General features: G+C 39.6%; 1 protein-coding gene and 1 long non-coding RNA gene across 31 annotated transcripts in view; one reads left to right on the plus strand and one right to left on the minus strand.

Moving 5' to 3' along the window:
• The window catches only part of EPHA6 (EPH receptor A6), an 872,069-nt gene that overhangs the window by 830,427 nt on the left and 20,754 nt on the right, over positions 1–20,888 (plus strand). For 13 of the 16 annotated variants that reach the window (XM_038582514.1, XM_038582517.1, XM_038582521.1 and 10 more), the window contains one exon: positions 8,587–8,736. In XM_038582514.1, the coding sequence (XP_038438442.1) occupies positions 8,587–8,736 (150 nt within the window). Of the gene's footprint in view, positions 1–8,586; positions 8,737–9,610; positions 10,596–10,666; positions 10,796–20,888 lie in introns of those variants that run through there. The other 3 variants (XR_005383133.1, XM_038582525.1, XM_038582528.1) reach the window with 3 other exon arrangements.
• LOC119867305 overlaps positions 1–20,888 on the minus strand; it is a 55,182-nt gene that overhangs the window by 2,145 nt on the left and 32,149 nt on the right. For 7 of the 15 annotated variants that reach the window (XR_005383140.1, XR_005383143.1, XR_005383135.1 and 4 more), the window contains 3 exons: positions 16,041–16,153; positions 2,373–2,844; positions 1,945–2,065 (listed from right to left, as the gene is read on the minus strand). This is a non-coding gene — a long non-coding RNA (uncharacterized LOC119867305). Of the gene's footprint in view, positions 1–1,944; positions 2,066–2,372; positions 2,845–5,625; positions 5,819–7,429; positions 7,471–9,792; positions 9,866–16,040; positions 16,154–18,815; positions 18,974–20,888 lie in introns of those variants that run through there. The other 8 variants (XR_005383141.1, XR_005383136.1, XR_005383146.1 and 5 more) reach the window with 7 other exon arrangements.

The following is a 20,888-nucleotide window of genomic DNA, read 5'->3' on the forward strand; positions in this document are numbered from 1 at the left end:
GTCCTAACGAAACATAGAATGTTAAACCTTCACAGGAGCTGCAAGATTGTACCATCTAACCATTACCCCTCAATTTACAGAGACTGTAATTTGTCCAAGATCACACACACACACACAATAGGGATTGGCAGCCACACATTGGGTTGCACAGTCGCTTTCTCTCCCAATAGTGCACATTCTTCTTCCAAGGTAAACACCCTCAGGTTTATGAAAATCACTGTGTATGCCCCCGAGTCCTGTACACTTTCTCTGTCTTTTGAATATTTGTTTTCAAACAAGAGTTTTAAATAATACTCATAAAAATAGACATACCTGGGATGCCTGGTGTCTCAGTCGGCTGAGGTCGTGATCCTGGGATTGAGCCCCTCATCATGCTCCCTGCTCACTGGGGAGTCTGCTTCTCCCTCTCCCTCTGCCACACCCCTGCTTGTGCTAGCTCTATCTTTCTGTCAAATAAGTAAATGAAATCTTTTTTCTTAAGTAGACATTTCTTATTTTATGTAGTCTCCTTCCCTAATGACGACAGGATCTGAATTTTTCCGCAAATACATAGCATTGGATTATGGAAGTAGATAGATGGCATAAGGATTAATGCTTGTTGTTAGTATTATTCTTACAGGGCAACCTGATAAGAGAGCAAAGTATTCACTCTTTAGTGGTATACATTTGAGGCCATTCAGATAAAAATGCCTTGTAGACATTTGTGTTATTGTGTTATATATCATATTAGCATTTAATGATCAAATATCTCAGTATCAATGGCCCCAAGTAATCTTTTACTACCCATGGTGCATTTTTTAGAACTGTTTCTTCTGTGTTCATAGGTCTTTGCCATAAAAAGTATAGATGAGAAGCTTAAGAAAACTTTGTTAAAACGCACTTAGGAGAGAGCAGAGCTGTAGCTAGTCTTCCGTATAGTGGGATTAAAAAGAAAAAACTAAGAGTGGGGGACAAGTGGAGAAAGATATAGGGTAAAGTGCTACACTATACCTACCCCAGGAAGGGTAGGAATAGGATTTTTCACTCAATTAGTATCCGCTCTCCCCTTTGGACCTCACCGTACAGTGTATTCACAAAACTATAATGAATGATAGGTTGTTTTGAAGAGAAAAAAAAATTACCTCTACGGTGGTCAGTGGTGTTTAAGTTGTCTGCACTCAGACACAATGGCAATCCTCATAATAATGTATATGTTTGATTCTAGCTCATTACAGTAACATTGTATCCTACTTCATCCTGCCGTGTAGGATGGCATAGAAAATGTAATTTAACAGATGTCCCCCAGAACAGTGTTATTCACTTAATGATGTAGCACCTAGGTTCCCATCGAAAGGAAGCACTGAGAAATAGGTGGCAATGAATTATTTTCAGGAGCAATTTAAGAGGAAGCAGGTGAAAAGGATTCTAATTCTTGAGGCTTTGAATAGCACGATAAGCACCGTTTTATTACAGGAACAAAAAATTAGCATTCACGGAGCCGTTGATGCATTTAGACAATGAATAAAAATGTAGTGTATTTCCAGGTAGATAATGTGAGGAGACAAGAACCAGAAAGTCTTTCCTCCCGTGGTCAGGGATGTTTTTTAGAGAGTAGAAAACAAAGCTGGTGAGTTAGCTCTTCATGTTTATTTGGAATTGTTTCTCATCTGGTCCTGTTCTTTATGAAAAATAGAGTCTAAGTAAATTTCCAAAGTAGATCATTGTTCATTTCATAATCAGAACAGGGAGGTTGGGTTGAAGTTCCAGTCGGGGAAGGGAACAGCAATGCCCACAGGAGCCAGGAGGAAAATGGAAATAGGGCAAGTGTGTTTGAGGAAGATTCAGCGAGATAGTGGAGTGGAGCAATGCTACTCTGGAGAGCCCACACCCTGTTTTATGGCATTTAGAGACACGAGGGAAAAAAGAAAAACAAAAAACAAAAAACTTAGCCATAGAAAGCTTTACCTGTAGGCCCATTTCAGCCCAAAGCCAAACAGCTGGTCAGCTATGGAGTCAGTAACATCCAAAACCCTGCGAGACCTCAGGGAACACCTACACAAAGGTCCTTGGCACAAGGAGTGAAAGCCTGGAATGAGAAACAACTGTGAGGACACCTTTGTCTTATATAAAGGTGTAAATGTGGTTGTTTCATGTTAGTGGCCTAAGACAATGCTACTGACCATAAATTTCCACAGCCCTTATCAGCCTATAAAAATTGGTTAATAACCAGTGACTTATATTGTTAGAATACTACGCAAAAAGAATCTTCTGCTTGCAGCCAGAGCGTCTCAACCTGGCATCTACAAACCACATGATGCTGGTGCAAACGCGCGCGTGTGTGTGTGTGTTTCTTTGGGTGCATTATTAGTGAGGAGGGGAAGTTTGTAACTTACCCACTGTATCAAACCCCACCAACGAAGAGAAGAGAAACACTCAGGGAAAGGCAGGATTTACTTGGAGAATCATTATCAGGCAGATCCAGCTGTAGGCAGAAATCTGGCTGCCAGCATCTAACCACAGATAATGTTCTTGGATGACAGACGAACATTCTTCATTCTTCTGTTATACTCACGAGAGAAGCAGATGTGTGAAATAATGTCTTCGGTCTCGGGAGGGCGCTGGTCGTGCCATGGCAGGAAGGTAGGCATAGAACAGAACTCGCTGCACCAAAGCAGACAGATTTCCTCAACCTGGACAAGACGAGTCTGAATTATAGGAACTGACTCAGAGCTTGTCTACCGACAATCCATTTGTTGCCTCTGGCTCCTCAAAGCTTTTCTGTGAGAAGATCACTGTAGGGGGCGGGCTAGTGACTCTAGAGGAGAAAACTGGGATGCTGATACGGGCTGGAGTTGCCAAGCGGGTCTGAAAAAAAAAACAAAAAAGACATTTTAAGGGCGTAAATTGAGGAGACAAGTAACATTTACTGGGTGCCTCCCATATGGTGGCAGCTAAGTAGCACTTCATGTATACAATCTCATTTAATCCACCTACTAATGTTATCTAGGGATCTAGAAGCAGATTTCTCCCATGTGACTACAGAATGAATTCGTTCTGTCATAGTCCTCACTCTTTCTTCAGAGAAGGACAGACATTATCCTCATATTTCAGATAAGGATAAACCTTCACGCAGTGCCAAAGCTGCCCCAGGTCAGCAGACTTCAGTGAAGAAGGGAAGTAAATAGGCCTCTGAGAGGGGGTGGGGATGAGCTTTTAAAAGGTTCACACAATATAATATAATCATGCACGATAATATTATGATTTGTCAATTCAGGGACACAAACTAGATACAGGTGCTCAGGGATGGGCTTACCTCTCAGGATCAGTAATTCACAACAGAAAGAAGAATACCCCCCCCCCCGGAGGGAGGGTCGTCTGTAACTAGCATGTGAGAATCTCTGAGGCTCACTCTGACTTGACAGGGCCCCAGGCTGAATTAGGGCAGATCTCAGAGTGCTGATTCCTCCACCAGCCACACCAGCACTGCCACACATCATCCCACTGACGAGAAATCTTACTATAAAATGATCTCTCAGTAAACCTAACGCCTCTTTCATCAGACATCAGTAAGTGTCCACATAAGGAGTTTTCCAAATAACCAGTGTTTGTTCATTAGGTAGGTGTATTTTAACCCATTAAGAGTCAAAAGCAAAAAAAGGAGAAAAAGTCAACGTGCTGGGTTCATATCTTTTTTTTTTATTATTATTTTTTCATTTAGATTCAGTTTACCAGCATACATAGTTCATCATTAGTTTCAGATGTGGTTTTCAACCCTCCACCAGTTGCGTACAACACCAGGTGCCCATCACATTGTGTGCCCTCCTTCACCCCTGCTACCCCCTCCCCTCCAGCGACCCTCAGTTTGTTTCCTAGAGTTAAGAGTCTCTCACAGCTTCATGTCTTTCTAATACATATTTTCATACCGTTGCCTTCTTAAACTAAAAGGGATGAAGTCATTTTAACTCTTCCTTACTGCTCAGGATGATTACTGTGACCATTTCTTATTAGCCTGGGATGTGAAACAAGAGCGTGCTTGTCTTCTCTACTGTTGGTCACCAGGCCACCTATTTACATGGACCAGGCACCAACTCCTATGGCCTGTCTACTCAATTTAATGGGAGCCGAGAAACTGTAGGCAAATATTAAAACTCACTGTAGTTTATTATTTTATGATCCTTAATTCAAATCCCTCATCTTTCATATCTGAAATATAAGACTCAGAGTTCAGACTAGGCCAGGTCACACAAGGGATTGTAGAAGAGTTTCACTCCATTTAGAATTTGCAGCTCATAAAAAATATTTAGTTAAAATTGTCACTAGAAACTTCTTAAATTGATCTTTATGCATGGTATATACGTTTTCTGTAGTGCAATTCTTCTATCCCTTGAAGTCTGGGTACCACAGAGATAAATCAGGGAAAAAAGAAAAAGTCCAGAGGCAGATGGTTGTCTTTTCAAACCATTTGCCTGTAAGAGAACCATCGAATCCAGTGAACGAGAAATGGAGAAAGACTTAAGTGTTCTTATTTCTCAGTGGAAGTTTTTTTTTTTTTTCGTTTCAGTATTAAGCCTCTGTAACCTTAGTGTGTTTCAATTGATTGTCTCCCCCACTGAAGATTAGAGGCTCAGGTTCTAAACCTCAGATGTTAAATATGACAATAATGCACCTCCCCTCAGGGGCTGGAGGGTTTCCAGGTACACAGGGTTCCTGAGGGCTTCTTCAGCACTTTTTCTGCTGCGACCCCACTTTAGACAACAAGCTCTGAGTAGGACTTAAAAACAGGAAAAAGAGGCTGCTAACAGTCTTTTCAGTAGCCATCCAGATGCAGCTGGCTTCCTTACTGGTTGTTCCCCCCTTTGTTGCCGCACAAGAGAAGTGCCAAGAAGCAAGAAGTCTTTTGAGTTACTTTCGGTCATTTTGATTAGCATCATTGGTAACTTTTTTTTTTCCTCATAAACATATGGTAAAGCAACATGTAATGTTCCGGGGATTGTGATTTGAAACCTAAAGTACTCTTTGTTCATTCCTGAAACCTAAAACACACATCTGGTAATTAAAGCTTTGAGAAAAAGGTCACTAAGTGCACCACCTCTATGATTCAGGATCACAGGCAAAATAAGTAGCTGAGATTAAGCCACAAATGATTGTTGGTCCATTCAATTTAAAAAAAAAAAAAAAAAAAGGAAAAAGACTAAGCATCTGTGTTTCCTCTAAGGAAAGGGGATAGAGACTGTGTGGAGATCATAAGGACCTCTTTCTTTTAGCCTAATCTTGCACTTAAGAGATCAACTATAATTCAGTCTATATCTTCCCACTAAAAAAAAAAAAAAAAAAAAAAAAATCAAAAGCTTCCTTATCTCCATCCCATATATGCTCAGAATTATCGAAGTCTGTTCATACGGTCAAGTTCGTGTTACCATGCATTTTTATTAATTAGAATTATATCTCCTACATTAAAACTACTGTGACAATTTTTCATCTTTAAGATTTATTCTAGCTCACACTTCCCATTTCAAGATGACACTTGGAATAGAATTTGAAATAAAGATTTACGGTCCACTTTGCAATGTGGTACATCCTAGGAAAAACATTTTTTTTTTTTTATAAGGGTGGTGCTAGTCTGCTAGGGCTGCCATAACAAAATACCAGAGACTGGGTGGCTCCAGCAATAAAAACTTGTCTTTCACAGTTCTGTAGAGTGGACATCTGAAATCTGAGTGCTGGCAGTTTTGGCTTCTCCTGACCAGCCTCTCCTTGGCTTGCAGATGTCCATCTTCTCGCTGCGTCCTCACATGTGCCTTTACTCTGTACCTGTACACGTCTGGTGTCTCTTCATTTTACAAGGACAGCAGCCTTATTGGAGTAGGGCCCGCCATTATGACCTCATGTAACTTTGATGACCTCTTAAAAAGGCCCTGTCACCAAATACAGTCACACTGGGGCTTAGGGCCTCAAAATACGAATTTTGAGGAAACACAAATCGGTCCATAAAAGATAGCAATGCTATTAATCAAATTTTCTGTAATATCTTCTCGAAGGAAAAAAAAATTGAATCTTAGAAAGGGGAAAAGTTATTGTTTACATGTGGTATCAACTTATGTGAAATACAAATTTACATGTGAATCATTTATATGAGATATCATTGATAAGTGAATGCACCTTTGCTACATGTTTTAGCCTGTCTTGATAGAACTCACAAAGATCTAGCAAAGGCACAGTTCCAGCAGATTAGCAGTTCACACTCATATGCATTGTTTGCCAGAGAGACAGAGAAAGATCCCAGAGTCAGAAATGTCAAAGGAGACTGCTGCTCTTGGATCTGTTCTGAAGTCAACTCTACAGATTTGGTCTGTATTCTCTGGAAGTGTGGCTTCCATATTTGAAACAAACCAGAGCCTGATTTAGGGACTTCAAAATGCAGAGCCACAAGACCAAGGTGCTTTAGCCACAAACATGCCCTAAAAGAGAGGCTGTTAAAAAAAAAAAGAGGCTGTTGTAGTCCTGGTGCACAGAAACAAGTTAGAGTGTCCTTGTCCCTTCCGGAAATGAATACCAACTAGTTGTTGTTGTTTTTCAGAATACTAGTTTAATGTTGTGTTGGATTATTTATAATATTTCCATTTGTGATTTTTTTAAATGTCATGTGATAGAGTTGCTTGGTTTAGTAAATAAAAATAGAGGATGCCCAATTAAATTTGAATTGCAGATAAACAGTGAATTTCTTTTTAGTGTAAGTGTCTCATGCAATATTTGGGACATACTGACACACACACAAAGTATATTCCTTTATGGGGACATACTTAGACTTAAAAAAAAAAAAAAAAGTATGTCATTTACCTGAAATCCTAACCTAAGCGTGGGTCCTATATTTTATCTGGCCACTCTACTCTGGGCTTAGAAATGAACCCTCCTCTTGCAATACCGTGTTCTTTCCCCACCCATCACCTTCTTAAACTACTATCACCAACTTGGTAAATTTAAATTTCCTGGCCTTAATTTGGTACTGTCATGGAGCGTGAACGCCCCAGACGTCCGACTTCTGGCTTCCTCCCACGATACTGCTATGATATATGGCCATACGTGCTCAGTGTCAAAATAGTAAACTTCGTTGGGCCCAGCTTTTCCCCCACGGTGAAGTATTTGCAGCTTTATATCAATAATTATAACATTAATAGACATAATGTATTTAATAATGTGGAGAGGAATCCCTAAACCTCTAAACCCTGGATTCAGTCGCTCGCCTGTAAAATCAGGGGATTGAATTCAAGGTATTTATCCCCAAGGTTCTTGCCACAGGTCCTTAAAATGAAGATTCCATTAATGCTCTCATTTGCCTCGTGAAACCCAATTATTCCCAGTTCGGATGAGTCGGTTTTCTCTTCAAGTAAATGCTTAGATTACTTAAAAAAAAGAAAAGAAAAGAAAAAGAAAAAAGAAAAGTTGTGTTTACTCGATTAATGGCTTGACCTTTAAGGGTGTCAGACGGGCCGCGGGGCTCAGTGGTTCTCCGGGCGTGACCCGGGTCCCGCAGGAGCTGCTGCTCCCTTGTCTTGGCCTCTGTCTCTCTCTCTCTGTGTCTCTCGTGAATAAACAAATAAAACTAAAAAAAATAAGATAAACGAAGGGGTCAGACCCACTTCCTCAAGGGCCAAGGAACGCGCCGGGTGCCTCCCGCAGCCGCCGTGGGCCCGAGGACACACCCCACCGGCGGGAGTCGGGGAGCGCGGGGGCGCCTGTCCTCGTCCGCCCCCTGGTGGCGCCGCGCGGGCCTGCCCTCCGGCTGCGCTCGCCCTGCCCCGCCGCCGAGATCGAGATCCCAGACTGTAAATCCAACGGATGGATGGTTTCATTCTTGTCATTACCGTATAAAAGGGACTTCTGCAGTGTTTCGGGACATACAGTGTAATGAATGTTGATTAAAAAAAAATAAGTGCGACACAATCAGCGGACTTAAATGCCTGAGCAATCTAAATTCACGCAGGTTCATCTCTCTAGTCCGCTCGAATGTGGACTTGAACACTGAAGAGCAAGAATATAAATCAGCCTCAAGGGTTCTGAAGAAAAATTAATCCTTCTCAGGTGCTCTTATATAATATGAAAGGATTTTTAAGTTCAAAATGAATGTGATCATAGATAAAAAGGAAAGAAGGAAAGTTTTGATAAACATTGAATGGCAGGGAATGTCTCAGTCCTGTATTTAACCATTTATCTTCAATTAAGTGAGAACTTATTATCGTTATTATTTACACACATAATACAATGTTTAATGAATGTTGAATGGTATTTAATGTTCTATAACCCAGAACTTTCTTCAAATGGCGTGATAGTTTGTGTGAATCTAAAGTGAAAATAAATTTCTCCAGTGAATGAAATAAAGTAGTCCTGAAGTGTGACTTATTTCCCATTAAAGTTGTTTACACTGAATGATTATTATAGGAAAAAATATCTGACATTTAACATTACTCTGGTTCTCTTAGTTTTATTTAAAATGCCCATGCTATCGTGCACTGTTTAGAGCCTTCTAACAAAAGTTATTTAACCGGACTGCTGCTTCATTTTTTAATACGCTTGTGAGCCCCCTGAGAAATCTCCCAATTTGTTTTCCAGGGTGGAAAAATCCCCATAAGGTGGACAGCCCCAGAAGCTATTGCCTACAGAAAATTCTCCTCAGCAAGCGACGCTTGGAGCTATGGCATTGTCATGTGGGAGGTCATGTCCTATGGAGAGAGACCTTATTGGGAAATGTCTAACCAAGATGTAAGTGCCACCAATAGTCAAATTGCCATTTTTGTGAGTAGAAACACATTAGCACTGGAGGAGTAAATACGTCTTTGGTCTCACCCAGATTAGCCCTTATCTCCCTGAGAGCTGTTCAGGGTCTGTGGCTGAGTTAGAGAAGCTAACTAACCTTTCACTCTGAGCTATCCTGGGTGTCCTAGGGCTGCCAGCTGATGGGCTTTGTCATGTGAATACCTGATGCACCCCTTACGTCTGAGACTCCTACCCACATTGCTCTAATGCAGCATGGCTGTGCTATTGCAAGTCTTGACCTACAAGTAACAAAAAGCCAAGCATAATGTTTACCTTTCCTTTCTTCCTGAGGGCAATGTAATGCACCACTGTAAAGAACAAATTAATTTAAACTAAATATTACTTAGAAGAAAAAAAAGCAAGTGCTCTTAGGCACTTATGACATTCGGTATGGTTCTTTGGAGATATGGGATCCTTTATGCAATTTCTTTCGTTTCTATTTTACCTATAAAAATTACTTTGGTGATTAATAACGTTATACAACAGGAAAGTTAACAACCATTTGATCTCCATGACCTCCAAAAGATAACAAGTAGCCAGAAAATGTAAGTACCCTGACAATGCAAATCCGTATGCTGCCAGAACTGAAACTGTGTTTTAATTTCATGCTTTCTCATCTCAGAACTTGGACTTTGTCCACTCACGTGTCTTCCTCAAAGTACATAATGGTTTCGGAAACAATGTTAATGGGAAATCACCTCTAATGTGATTCTGAATGTTCACAGGTTTAAAAACAAAACAAAAAAGATAATTTAACCATAGAAAATCCCTAACCACTCTGAGTAAAACTATTTTCAAATTTCTTTTTGCTTTTTTCCAGTCCATTGCCTGGGCAGTCTCTCCGTACCTCACACCTCATTCATTATTCCATCCCAGCCTCAAGCTGTATCCAAGTATCTAAAGGACTTCAAGTAGCAAATAAAGTTTATAACCAGGAATAGAGAAGACTGGGCTTTGGTTAGTTCACCATGGCTGTTGTTTCTCCCTGGCACACAGTGTTACCTTTGAAGCTGAATCCCGCTCAGTTGTATGGGGGCCTGTTGAGAATTCTGTGGAGAATGCCCTGTCTAGAAACCTATGTGGCGGCAGGTTTGAGGTCATAAACACTATTCAATCATTGTTCTCCAAAGCACATCATCAAAACACAGATCCCATGAGGCTAGGTCATGCAGAGCATCTGCCCTTAAGTATAGAGTACTCCATAACCTGAAACCTCTACATCTAATTCCAAAACTTAGACTTCTGGATCCAGCTCATTTGCCTAGATTCTACTATTCTTCAGGGAAGTTTATTTGAAGGACCTCATTGCTCTTTCCTGCCACAGGGCCTTGTTTGAGACAACTTGTGACTGCCTCTCCAGCCCCTTTTAAAGTTGAATCTCAGAAACAGAAATTTGCCCCATTAATCCCTAAAAGGGCTTATTTTTTTAAACCTGTTATCCAAGGTAATGGAAGCCCTGGGTTCAGTCACCATAGTTCCTGCTCTACTATAAGCCCAAAATAATGCCTGCCTACTTGTCCTACTTTCTCTTGACTAAAATAGGCCATTCAAACAAATCTCCAGAATAAAAAATCCTTTTCCCAAAGAGTTACAGACTTCACTGCATAGAAGAGCCTTCACTTCAAGTGCCCTCCTTCGTTAGTACCCCATTTAACCCTTTAACCAGTTCCCCTGGTGGACTTCAAATATAAAATGCCTAACTCATAGGCTCCAAACATTATAAATAATTTACCCTTACCAGTAAAAAGACCTTGAGCATCCACAGCTATGTCAGAAATATATGCATATTTCTTTGCACGTTATGTACCAGTACTACTGTACTAACATATTCATTTAATCATTTAAAAATATTTATTGGGTGCCTTCTCTGTTCTAGGAACTAAATAGAACAGAGAACAAATGTTATACCTGGAAAGAACCAAAAGATTGTCTAGTCCAGCGCAAGTCCAACTTGCTTGTGAAGCTGAGGCATACAAAAGCAATATGATTTCCATAGAATCATATAGTAAGTGATTTGACAGTGATCTTAGAAGATGCACTAATAGGCTTCTAAAATAAGATATGGGCAAGGAGAAGAGAAGAGGAAATAACTGCTTCTTTCTTGGTGGTTTGGTTTACAGTCCATGTAGCTCCCCACTTAGGGCCATGATATCTTGCCCTCATGGAGCTCACACTCCAGCAGAGGGGAGACAGACTATAAACAAAGTAAAGAAGTAAAAGATACAGTATGCAACATGATAATCACTGCTTTGGGTGAAAAGAGGGCGAAAAATGGTAGGGGGTTGATTTTGAGTACATCATAGACGTGTATTTGGCTATATACACATTCATAAAAGTCATTTCTACGTGGTCATAAAAGTCATAATTGGTTATCTTATTAAACATTTGTAAATATTTTTTAAAGATTTTATTTATTTATTTATTTGTTAGAGAGCATGAGCAAAGGGAGCAGCAGGCAGAGGGAGAGGGGGAAGCAGGCTGCTCCCTGAGGAGGGAACCCACGGTGGGGCCCAATCCCATGACCAATCCCATGACCCTAAGATCATGACCTGAGCCAAAGGCAGGTGCTCAACTGACTAAGCCACCCAGGTGCCCCTATAAATAATCTTTCTTATTGTAGGATGAGATATATATAAAGAGAAGTTCCATTATTTCCCCTGCCTCCTGGGTTCTCATCTTACCAGCGAGGGTACACTGTACCACCAGTTTAGTAACCACAGCCATCATGATGTAGACTATAATTCAACCATGAAAGTCACTTAATTTTAATAGTGCCTCATCCTCATGACCAATAAAAATAATAAAAGGACTAGGTTAGATGATTTTTAATATACCTTTCGACAATAATAAGCTAAGATTTTTATCACCTCTGGAGAAATGATCATGCTTGTGTCAGCAGAGGAATGATTCCAGTTCTTTTCTGAAATCTAGGGCACTCCCGAGTCTCTCTGGAGGTGACAAAAAGGAGATAGGACTTCCATAGAGCAGAGCAGATAGCACACCACAAGACAGATTTTTTTTTTTTTTTTTTTTTTTTAGGAAAGCAGCGTCTGAGGGCAGCGTGTCCAAGTGTGTGATTTCCAACATAGACTACCATGTAAATCATACCTAATTGTTGCCCAGAGAGTTCCAGAATCTGTTGCCAACCCCTTCCCTTCCCGGATCTTGCCCAACAGCTTACCCAGCCATTCTGGCCACGTATATTGATGATCTGTGGCCAAGATGACCATTTAGAGAATGATTCTGTCTATTAAACCTCATTTGGCCACAGAGACTATATCTGGGACCAGAAGAAGCTGCTGTAGCCGGGAACAGACTCCCGGCATGAAAGCCATTCTCTTTTGTTCAGGATTGCCAGTGCCAACAGCACAGGGCTGACCCTGAATGCCCCTTCCATCCAGAGCTTGATTTTTTTTTTTTTTTTTTTTTTTTTTTTGAGGACCAGGTAGGAACGAAGCTGGTGATTTTCATAGTCTTTAGGTGGTTACCAAACGGTATTCAAGCAAGGATCCAAAAATAGGAGAACAAAAAGTCATGGGTGGGGGAGGCATTTAAGCTCTTTGAGGTCCTCAGATCAATACAAGACCAGAGGAAAGTGGTAAGAGCTAAAATCTTCCATGTATCTTGTGACTATTTTTACTGCTGCTGTAAAGAGTTGAAATTCTGTTTAGCTTAACACATTGGAAGCTAGCATATCTGTGACAGATCCTGTAACCAGAATTTCTGTTTGGAAGCAGAAATAGCTTAATCAAAACTTTCCCAGCTGCTCCTCTTCAAATACTGGTTATTCCCTATTTGTTCTGCATTTCTCATTCGTTTGGTCAAAGTAGAGTCTCTTGTTTGCCAAGGTGCATTTTAAATAAGGAAAGTAATATTTTGGACAATAAAAATCTGACTATGTTCTGTTTGAATATATTTTTACTACATTTTGGTGAGTTTGACTTAGCTGTGGGCTTAAACACAGAATGTTAACATGTTTGATGATTTTAAATGAGTTTAGGAAATTTCAGATCATTTTTTATGAAATAGTCCCTCTCTCTTCTGTAGACCATGGCGTATTTTATTACAATGAACAATTCTGAGTTTGTAGACTCTGTTTTAGTGAATAATATAATGAGTTTCCCAAAGGTCAGTGGTATTGTACATTTGAGGAAAGAGTATACAAGACTAGTCCATGAAAGGCCTAACACACATAAGAGCGGGTGCCATCTGCTTAGCTATTGAGCGGTAACTTATTAAACATGTGCCAGTCACTGGGCCAGGTGTGCATGTGGGCCAGGATAGAGACCTAGAAAACCCAGTTCCTGCTCCCAAGGAGGCCACTGTGTAGATGAGGAGATGAAGTTCTGATATTCCAAGTGCTGGCCCTGCCCCCAAGTAGCATAGGTCATTCCTCAAGGATAGTCCTCACACCTTCTTTTTTTAAAAAATAGAAACAATACTGTGAATGGAACATATTTTTTAAATATATTACAAAAAAAGCATGCATACTGTATTAGTGCTTTTTTGATTAGAAATGACAGAAACTCAAACCAAACAAGTAAATATTAAAAAAAAAAAAAAATTCGTTCATGGGACTAAGAAGGTAGCAATGCTGAATCCCAGGGAGCCTGCAGGGTTTTCTGAGTGCTTCCCTAGGTCCATTGATCTCATTTTCTCCTACTGCAGATGTCCTCTTTGTTGTATTCTTTATGCTCCAGGGCTCAGCATTCCAGCTTAGCAACCTCAGGAGAATGAAAGCATTCTCCTCTGTGAAAATTCACATACCGGTCCCAGAGAAGATTCCCGTTGGCTCTGTCAGTGTCCTCCCTAAACCTGAACCAAAACCAGGCCAGGAAAATAAATACTGGGATTGGCCCAGCTAGCCATGTGTGCCGGCCTGTGCCTTCAGAGGCAAGTGGTGCACTGTGATCGGCAGTTTCCCCTTAACCACAGACAATGTGGAGAGAAATCCCCAAAGGAAAGCAGCTGTATTGCCAGAGATATAATATTTTGTCCTTTTCTTGGTATAAAATGATTTTCAAGATCAGCTTTATTTATGGCAGTATCACAGGGCACCAAAGCATTAACATCGTGCATTCACTGTACTCCAGTGAGGCACTGGTATAGTGGCAAGATCATGAGAGCTTTGGAGCAAGATTTCTCAACCTCAGAACTACTGACAAAATTGACATATTTGGCTGAGTGATTCTTTGTTACGGGGGGTGGGTTGGGGGGGCTGTCCTGTGCATTGTAGGATGTTTTGAGGTATCCCCAGCCTCTACCTGCTAGAGGTCAGTACCACCTTCCCAGACATGACAACCTAAAATGTCCCCAGACGTTGCCCAGTCAGAGATGGGGTACAAAAATCACTGCCAGTGAAGAAAGAGCCACTGCTTTAGGCTAGAAAGAACTAGGTTCAAATCCCAGCTCTGCAATTCACTGGCTGTGTTATCTTAGGTGGGTGGTTTAAGCTTTCTGAGATGTTGTCTGTTAAAGAATTCGAAATATTCAACTGCATGATTCAAAAGAATTAAAGATAATGTATGTAAAACACCTGGCATAGGGGCACCTCGGTGGCTCAGTGGTGAAGCCTCTGCCTTTGGCTCAGATCCTGATCCTGGGATCGAGTCCCACATCAGGATCCCTGTGGAGAAACTGCTTCTCCCTCTGCCTGTGTCTCTGCCTCTCTCTCTGTGTCTCTCAGGAATAAATAATTAAAATCTTAAGAAAAAAAAAAGTGGTATATACAAGGTGTTTAATTAATCAAATGTAATGATCACAGTTTGCATTTTCTGGGCTTAATATGAACCCAGTATTTTAGATTATTAGCTCATTTAATCTTCAAAATAATTATCAAAAATAAATACTATTATTACCCATTTCTAGATAAGAGAGCTGAGGCTTTCCAGAAAGTTTAAATAACTTACCCAAGGTTACTAGCTAGTTAATAGTAGAACCAAAGTTCAAGCCCCCTGCTTACTGCAAAGTGCATGCCTTTACCCTCGAAGCTATACTGCAGAAGTCTAATTTTCAAAGGAATGTCTATACCACAGAGGTTCTATATAATGAAATGAAAGCATCTTTAATTATGTATGCTGCTCTGTCACAAGAGAAGTGTTTTTGTTGTTCTCTATTAGCAAAAGAATGCAGATTGACTCACTGTTGTTTAGAACTATAAATCTTTTTTTGTAGTGTTCCGTGTCTTGGTATTAAAGATTTATAAAATGTACCATATTTATTACATTTCACAAAAGTATATAAGCAGTAGTTTAAAATCAAACTCTAATGATGGACAAATTTAGCCTACTACCAGAAACATATCACAGATAAGTGGAAGGGGTGCAGCTCCTTGCTGTTCCTTAGCGTTCTTTCTTCTTTTTTTAAGGTACTGCTGGGTAATGTTTTATGTTATTTTCATTCAAGTTTAAAATAATCGTTGTTTATTGTACAATGTGAGTGTAATGTAATGCTAGGAGCCATGCAAGTTCCAAAGATGACACCAAGGGCACTGCGGTTCTCCCAACACTTACACTGTATAATGTGCTTAGCAGAAGAAAATGGAAGCAAAACATGAACAGCAGGCAACATCAAATAACCCAATCCCCACAGAGCTAATATGTAGGGAAAAAAACTAACACCACATAAATAAGAGGTGACTTGACTCGAACTAATGATCAGAACACAAGATCAGAGTCTTGGCTTTTGTTTTGTTTCGTTTTGTTGTTCCCTCGACATGCTGCTGTTTAAAAACGAAACAAAACAAAACAAAAAGAAAAATACAAAAAACAACAACAACAACAACAAAAAACCTTTGAAGCAATTTGAAGCCCAAATGTCTCCTGGGTGTGGTATCATTCAGGCATATGCTACTAAGTCAGTTCATTTCCCCAGTAAGAGAAGCAGTAATAGGGAGCATCTCGTTGGAGGCTTACTAGGAAACATAATGCTGCCTCAGTGTTTCCATAGGATTTAGTCTCCTTAGTTTCAAAAGCTTCTTATTGAATAGTAAGTTTTGCTTTAGATTGCTTTCTGAAGCTTACCTGAAGAAAAAATTGGAGTTTATCTTCAGAAGTTTCTTTTGTTAGGTCATGTGGTTGAAAAGAACCTCTTGACCTTATCTGGATTGATTCCTTTTTTTAAAATTTATAAAGGAAGAAAATATATATAACCTTTTACCCTATTTCTTGTTTGTCCTCATAATTCTATAACCTTGACAATTATAGGTCAGTATTTCAGCCAACAACCGTGGATGTGTAGAATCCACTTACCTTAGAAATGCAGTATGATTTTATGACTCAGAGAGTCCAGTCATTTCCAATTTTTGTCTCTGATTAGATTTTCCAAACTCTTCTTTATTATGTAATGGTCCTGGTGTAATGATCTGTGTAAGATACAGGAAATTGCTAAAGGCCCATTCCCATTATTTCAACCTTTCCATATTACTGAGGGAATTTTTGCATTTATTTAAATATGTACTATACCAAAGCAATTGTCAAAATGGCCTTCCTTTTCTCAGTTTTTCAATAACTCCAACTAATGGTAAATAGGCAATAGCATTTTAATTAAATGCATACTAATTACACTAGCATGATGCATGTCTGCTACGGAGTCAAGAGTAATAGAGAATATTACAAAAGGTAATCAATCATCATTGTAAATAATTCAAACGGTAACATTCCAAGTAGAGGAAACCAATAACCAATATGCTACTACCACAGGGTAATTTTTGAGGGAAGCTTTTTTGTAGCTAAATGACCACAAAGCTAGAAAATGTCCACATGCCAGTAATGTTTTCATAAAAAATTAATTATACTTTCAATATATTTACATGTTGAAATATATTTACACGCTTGAGCTCTTAACTCATTTTTATTCCATCTTTGCTCTCTTTGAAGCATGTACAAAGAGGACATTTTAAAATCCCCCTCTTCTTTGTACTCATAAACTTTATTTCCATAGCTTCTTAGTCTAGTGTCTGACCCTGTCTGGATTGGTGAAGGCCAAATCTAGACCTGGAGGTTATAGAAACCCAAGATGTAGAGATGTTACCAAAGCTCCTGCAGAGTAAGACTTCAGTTTCAGGGACTCTAGAAACAGCTTTTTTGAGCTACAAGGTACTAGCTCAAGCACTGAGTCCAGTTCTCTGTTCTTCGTTAATGAGGAGACTGAGATCTGCCCAACTCATGAGTTTATTAGTGACCATTTAGGACTTTGATGTGGTTCAGGTGACTCTTTTCTGAAGGTTTTTTCCATGACTTACAAACTGAAGCATTGTTACATTGAGTGTTAGTCATCTATCTCAACAAGTGTGACTTTCACCTGTTTGGGGTAAAAGATTTTCCAAATGACAGATCTTATCATCAACAACCTTTGACCTCTGGGAGTCCTCTACTTCATACTGTTCCCCATTTTATCCACACATTCAACAGTCTCAGAGATGGTAACCTACTGAAGACGAGCACTCTTCATTTTAAGTAGGTCCTTGACATTCTATGGTGAGTCCCAAAAAGTGAGCTTTGGGAACTGCCTTAGCTGCAGACTTTTAAGAAATCTTTTATATTAAAGTTTAAAAGGAAATCTTAGGTTTCCACACCCTAATGATCTACAAATTACAAACAAGCCTCTGAAAAAATATTTTCTGCCTGTACCACCTTCTTTGATTACTCTGTACTCTTTTTTCTTACCATACACTGAACTTCATTTGGGTTTTGATTGCCTTTCACTGAATTTTAAATCCTGGATGTTGAAAATATTGAATAAGAAAATCAGTATAGGATTATAAATGTTATTTACATATAGCCAGGTCTTTCCTACCTTTTTTTTTCCTCTCCCATGTAGACACAACCTTTATATTGCATGTCAGGAAAATAGATTACCAGTGTTTTCAGAATTATTGTATTATGAATCAAATATCCTAATATACATATACACACACACACACACACACACACACACATAAGTAATCAATATTCCAAAAAGAAAGTGTATACCGGGACCCTTTGCTTCATCATCCCCATTCTACCTGAGATTATAGGTTTTCTATAAACCCATGATTAATATTTAGAAGATAAAAATAAAACCATTTCACATTCTACTTACTAATGTATGTTTTAATAGACCAAAATTTTGACAGTTTCTTTGAAAAGAAAGTATGAATAACTAAATTCAGTGTGCTTCCTTTTGGAGATAGTTAGTACTCTTATAACATAAAAATCTGATTCCCTGCACAGCCCAAGCAGTCCTTGTTCAATGGTTTTGTTCAGGGATGTCTCAGCGTCTTCATATTGACTGTCTACTTCTTGTTTGCCTGGTTTTAATAAAGGTGCACATTGCCTGCTTTGATTCAGAAACTGTCAACACAATTGGAAAACTCATCAGATTCAGCAAGAGCAGAACAGTCTGCTACGTGCCCCATCTGAGCCTTATGTTGATTCTAGGCTGCTAAAAATTGGGGTGTCAATGACAGGCAACCAGTACGGTCTATTTAGAATAACCAGCCAGGTTTTAGATAATAAATTCTGACAGAATCTAATTCCTTCTACCTCTGCATGGAAATTATTACTGTAGTCATTTTCATATTTTTTCACTTTAATTTTCTTCTTGCATTTTTAAATAAGGGTTTAACCTTGTATAACTCTTCTCCAAAGGATGACAGCCTACAACTATCATAAACCAAACTGTTACAAAACTCTCTGTAGTTAATTATCACCCCTTCATATCCTAAAACAACAAACCTCAATTAGTCTTCTAGACAAAGCACCCCATATGCTTCTGGCTCCTTGTCAGTTCTTGACTAAGGAATCAGAAAATACCTATAAAACAAAGCTGCTCACAAAAAACATGTTTATGAAGATAAAGGTTAATATAGGTTTTCTCAAGCTGCTGTAAAATGCAGCTTTCCTAGATCACATATATGACCATTGAAGCTCTGGGGTTTTTTTGGGAGGGGCGGTGGGGGGACTTTGACTTGACAAGGCATTGTGCTAGGTGGCTGGGAACATATGGGAGAAAGAAATAGTTGCTGCTCTTCAGGGGCCACTCACCCAGCTGAAAGAGCACAAGTGTTTTGTCGTGGCCAGAGCAAAGGCCTGGATGCAGCCAGAGGTGAGGACTGAGAGCCCGGCTCATGGCGAGCCACTGCATATTTTCAGATGTGGGAGGAATGGGATCACAGCGCCCCATCATGATTGCTTCAGGTGCCCTGTGGGATATGATTGGAGAAGGGAAAGGAAAACAAGTAGACTAGTTAGGAGACTGTTATCAAAATGGGAAATAAATTATTTGGAGGGAGGGATAATTTTAAATGGAGCAGATTTAAAATATATGAAGGTGGTAGAATCAGCACAACTTCAGTTACTTTTGAGCATCAGAGAAGAGAGAAACCCAAATGGCTTCTTGATCTCTGCCTTGAGTCACTGGAAGAACAGTGGTACCCTTTGCAAAGAACAGGAATCCCAAAGGAAGAATGGGGTAAGTTTTGAACAACAACAACAAAAAAATCTAAGGTATCTGCATGACAACCTCATGAAGTTCTATGTCCTGTAGGTGATAAATCTAAAAACCTGCAGAGAAGGCTAAGCATAAGGCGAGAGTGCAGCCGGGAGTGTACAAGAGGGTAAAAGAGGCTCAGGGTCTATTTATGGTGGAATAAGTCACAGATCTGGCTTGAGACTCAGGACAGATGTTCCCAACCATTACCATGATCCAGGCACTATCAAGATGATAATATCTGTCCGTTTTTTCAGGGAATTATTAGCTATGCAATACTGACCCAACCTATTTATCAGTTTGAGCTTCGACTTTCTTATCTATAAAATATGCATAACCATGCTCACATAATAAGGTAATTTGAGACATAAACAAAGTGAGCTACGTTAAACACCTAGGCCAGAGCTTGGCACGTAATAAGCTCTCAAAGTTACATATGTGACTTGAATCTGAAACCTGAAAGCTCACAGGAAATTGAACTCATCATCACTCCAACCCCAAAATTGTTTCCTCTCTTGTGGCCTCTGTCTTTACTGGTTGGCCAACTCAAAAACCTGTCCTGCCACATCTAACATTAACCCTATCCTGTGTTTCTGCCAAATCGGTCCACTTCTTGTATACCACAGCCGCTATCTCCACTAAGGCCGTCCTGCTCTCTCCTTCCTGACCTCCCGCTCCCTCCAATGTACTCTCCAAATGTAATGTCATTTACTTGCTAAAACCCTTTCCCTTTGCAAAAAGTCATTTGTAGCATACAAAATCATTCAAGGTCCCAAGAAATACGATTTTTATTTAACCTTCCAGCCTCAAATCTCACCATCCTTCTCTCTGAAGGCTCTATTCTAGCTGCACAGATCTACTTTTGTTCCCTGATCAGGTCACATCTCCTCTCTTCACCCTGTCCAATTGACCCTCCTACCTTGTACATTTTCTGTAAGATGCAGCTCACCTCCTCTGAGAAGCCTTCCCAAGGCAGGGTTAGGCACTCCTTCTACATACTCTCATAACTCCCTGTTCTACCTGGCATTTACCATATTTAAACTCCCTTGGCTTCTTCACTAAATTATGTTTCCCAAAGACAGATATTTCTTGCCCATTTGTTATCTCTTATACATACTATGCTCAACAATACATGTTAAATGGTTAATATATATCTCTTTGGATGAATAAATTTAAAAATCCATTTGAAAGATGTTTTCTATTAACCATTTTGTGGATCATATCACTTAAATCTCTTCTTTTGGCTCCCTCGAAGCCATACTTCTTAGGGGTATGATCTTGGGCAAGTTAAATCACTCTGTGTTTACATTCCTTGTCTGTAAAATTGGGATAACAAGGGTACCTACCTCACAGGGTTATTATAAGGATTAAAAGAGTTGATACATGTAAATCATTTAGAACTGGTACCTGGAAGTATCCAAGAGCTCTCAGAAATTGTTAGCTGTTATTGTCACTGTTGTTATTGTTGTTACTATTATTCTACAAGGACCCTTCATGTATGACATCTGACATGATATAGGGCTCAACAAATTTTACAAGGTCACATGTTAAAGAATTGAGGAAATGTAAAAGTCGGAGGTCGACAAGAAGATAAGGCCACTGTCCCCACAGAAAAAGCATACTAGGAC

This window comes from Canis lupus, chromosome 33, assembly GCF_011100685.1.
Source record: "Canis lupus familiaris isolate Mischka breed German Shepherd chromosome 33, alternate assembly UU_Cfam_GSD_1.0, whole genome shotgun sequence".
In the NCBI taxonomy this organism is placed as follows: domain Eukaryota; kingdom Metazoa; phylum Chordata; class Mammalia; order Carnivora; family Canidae; genus Canis; species Canis lupus.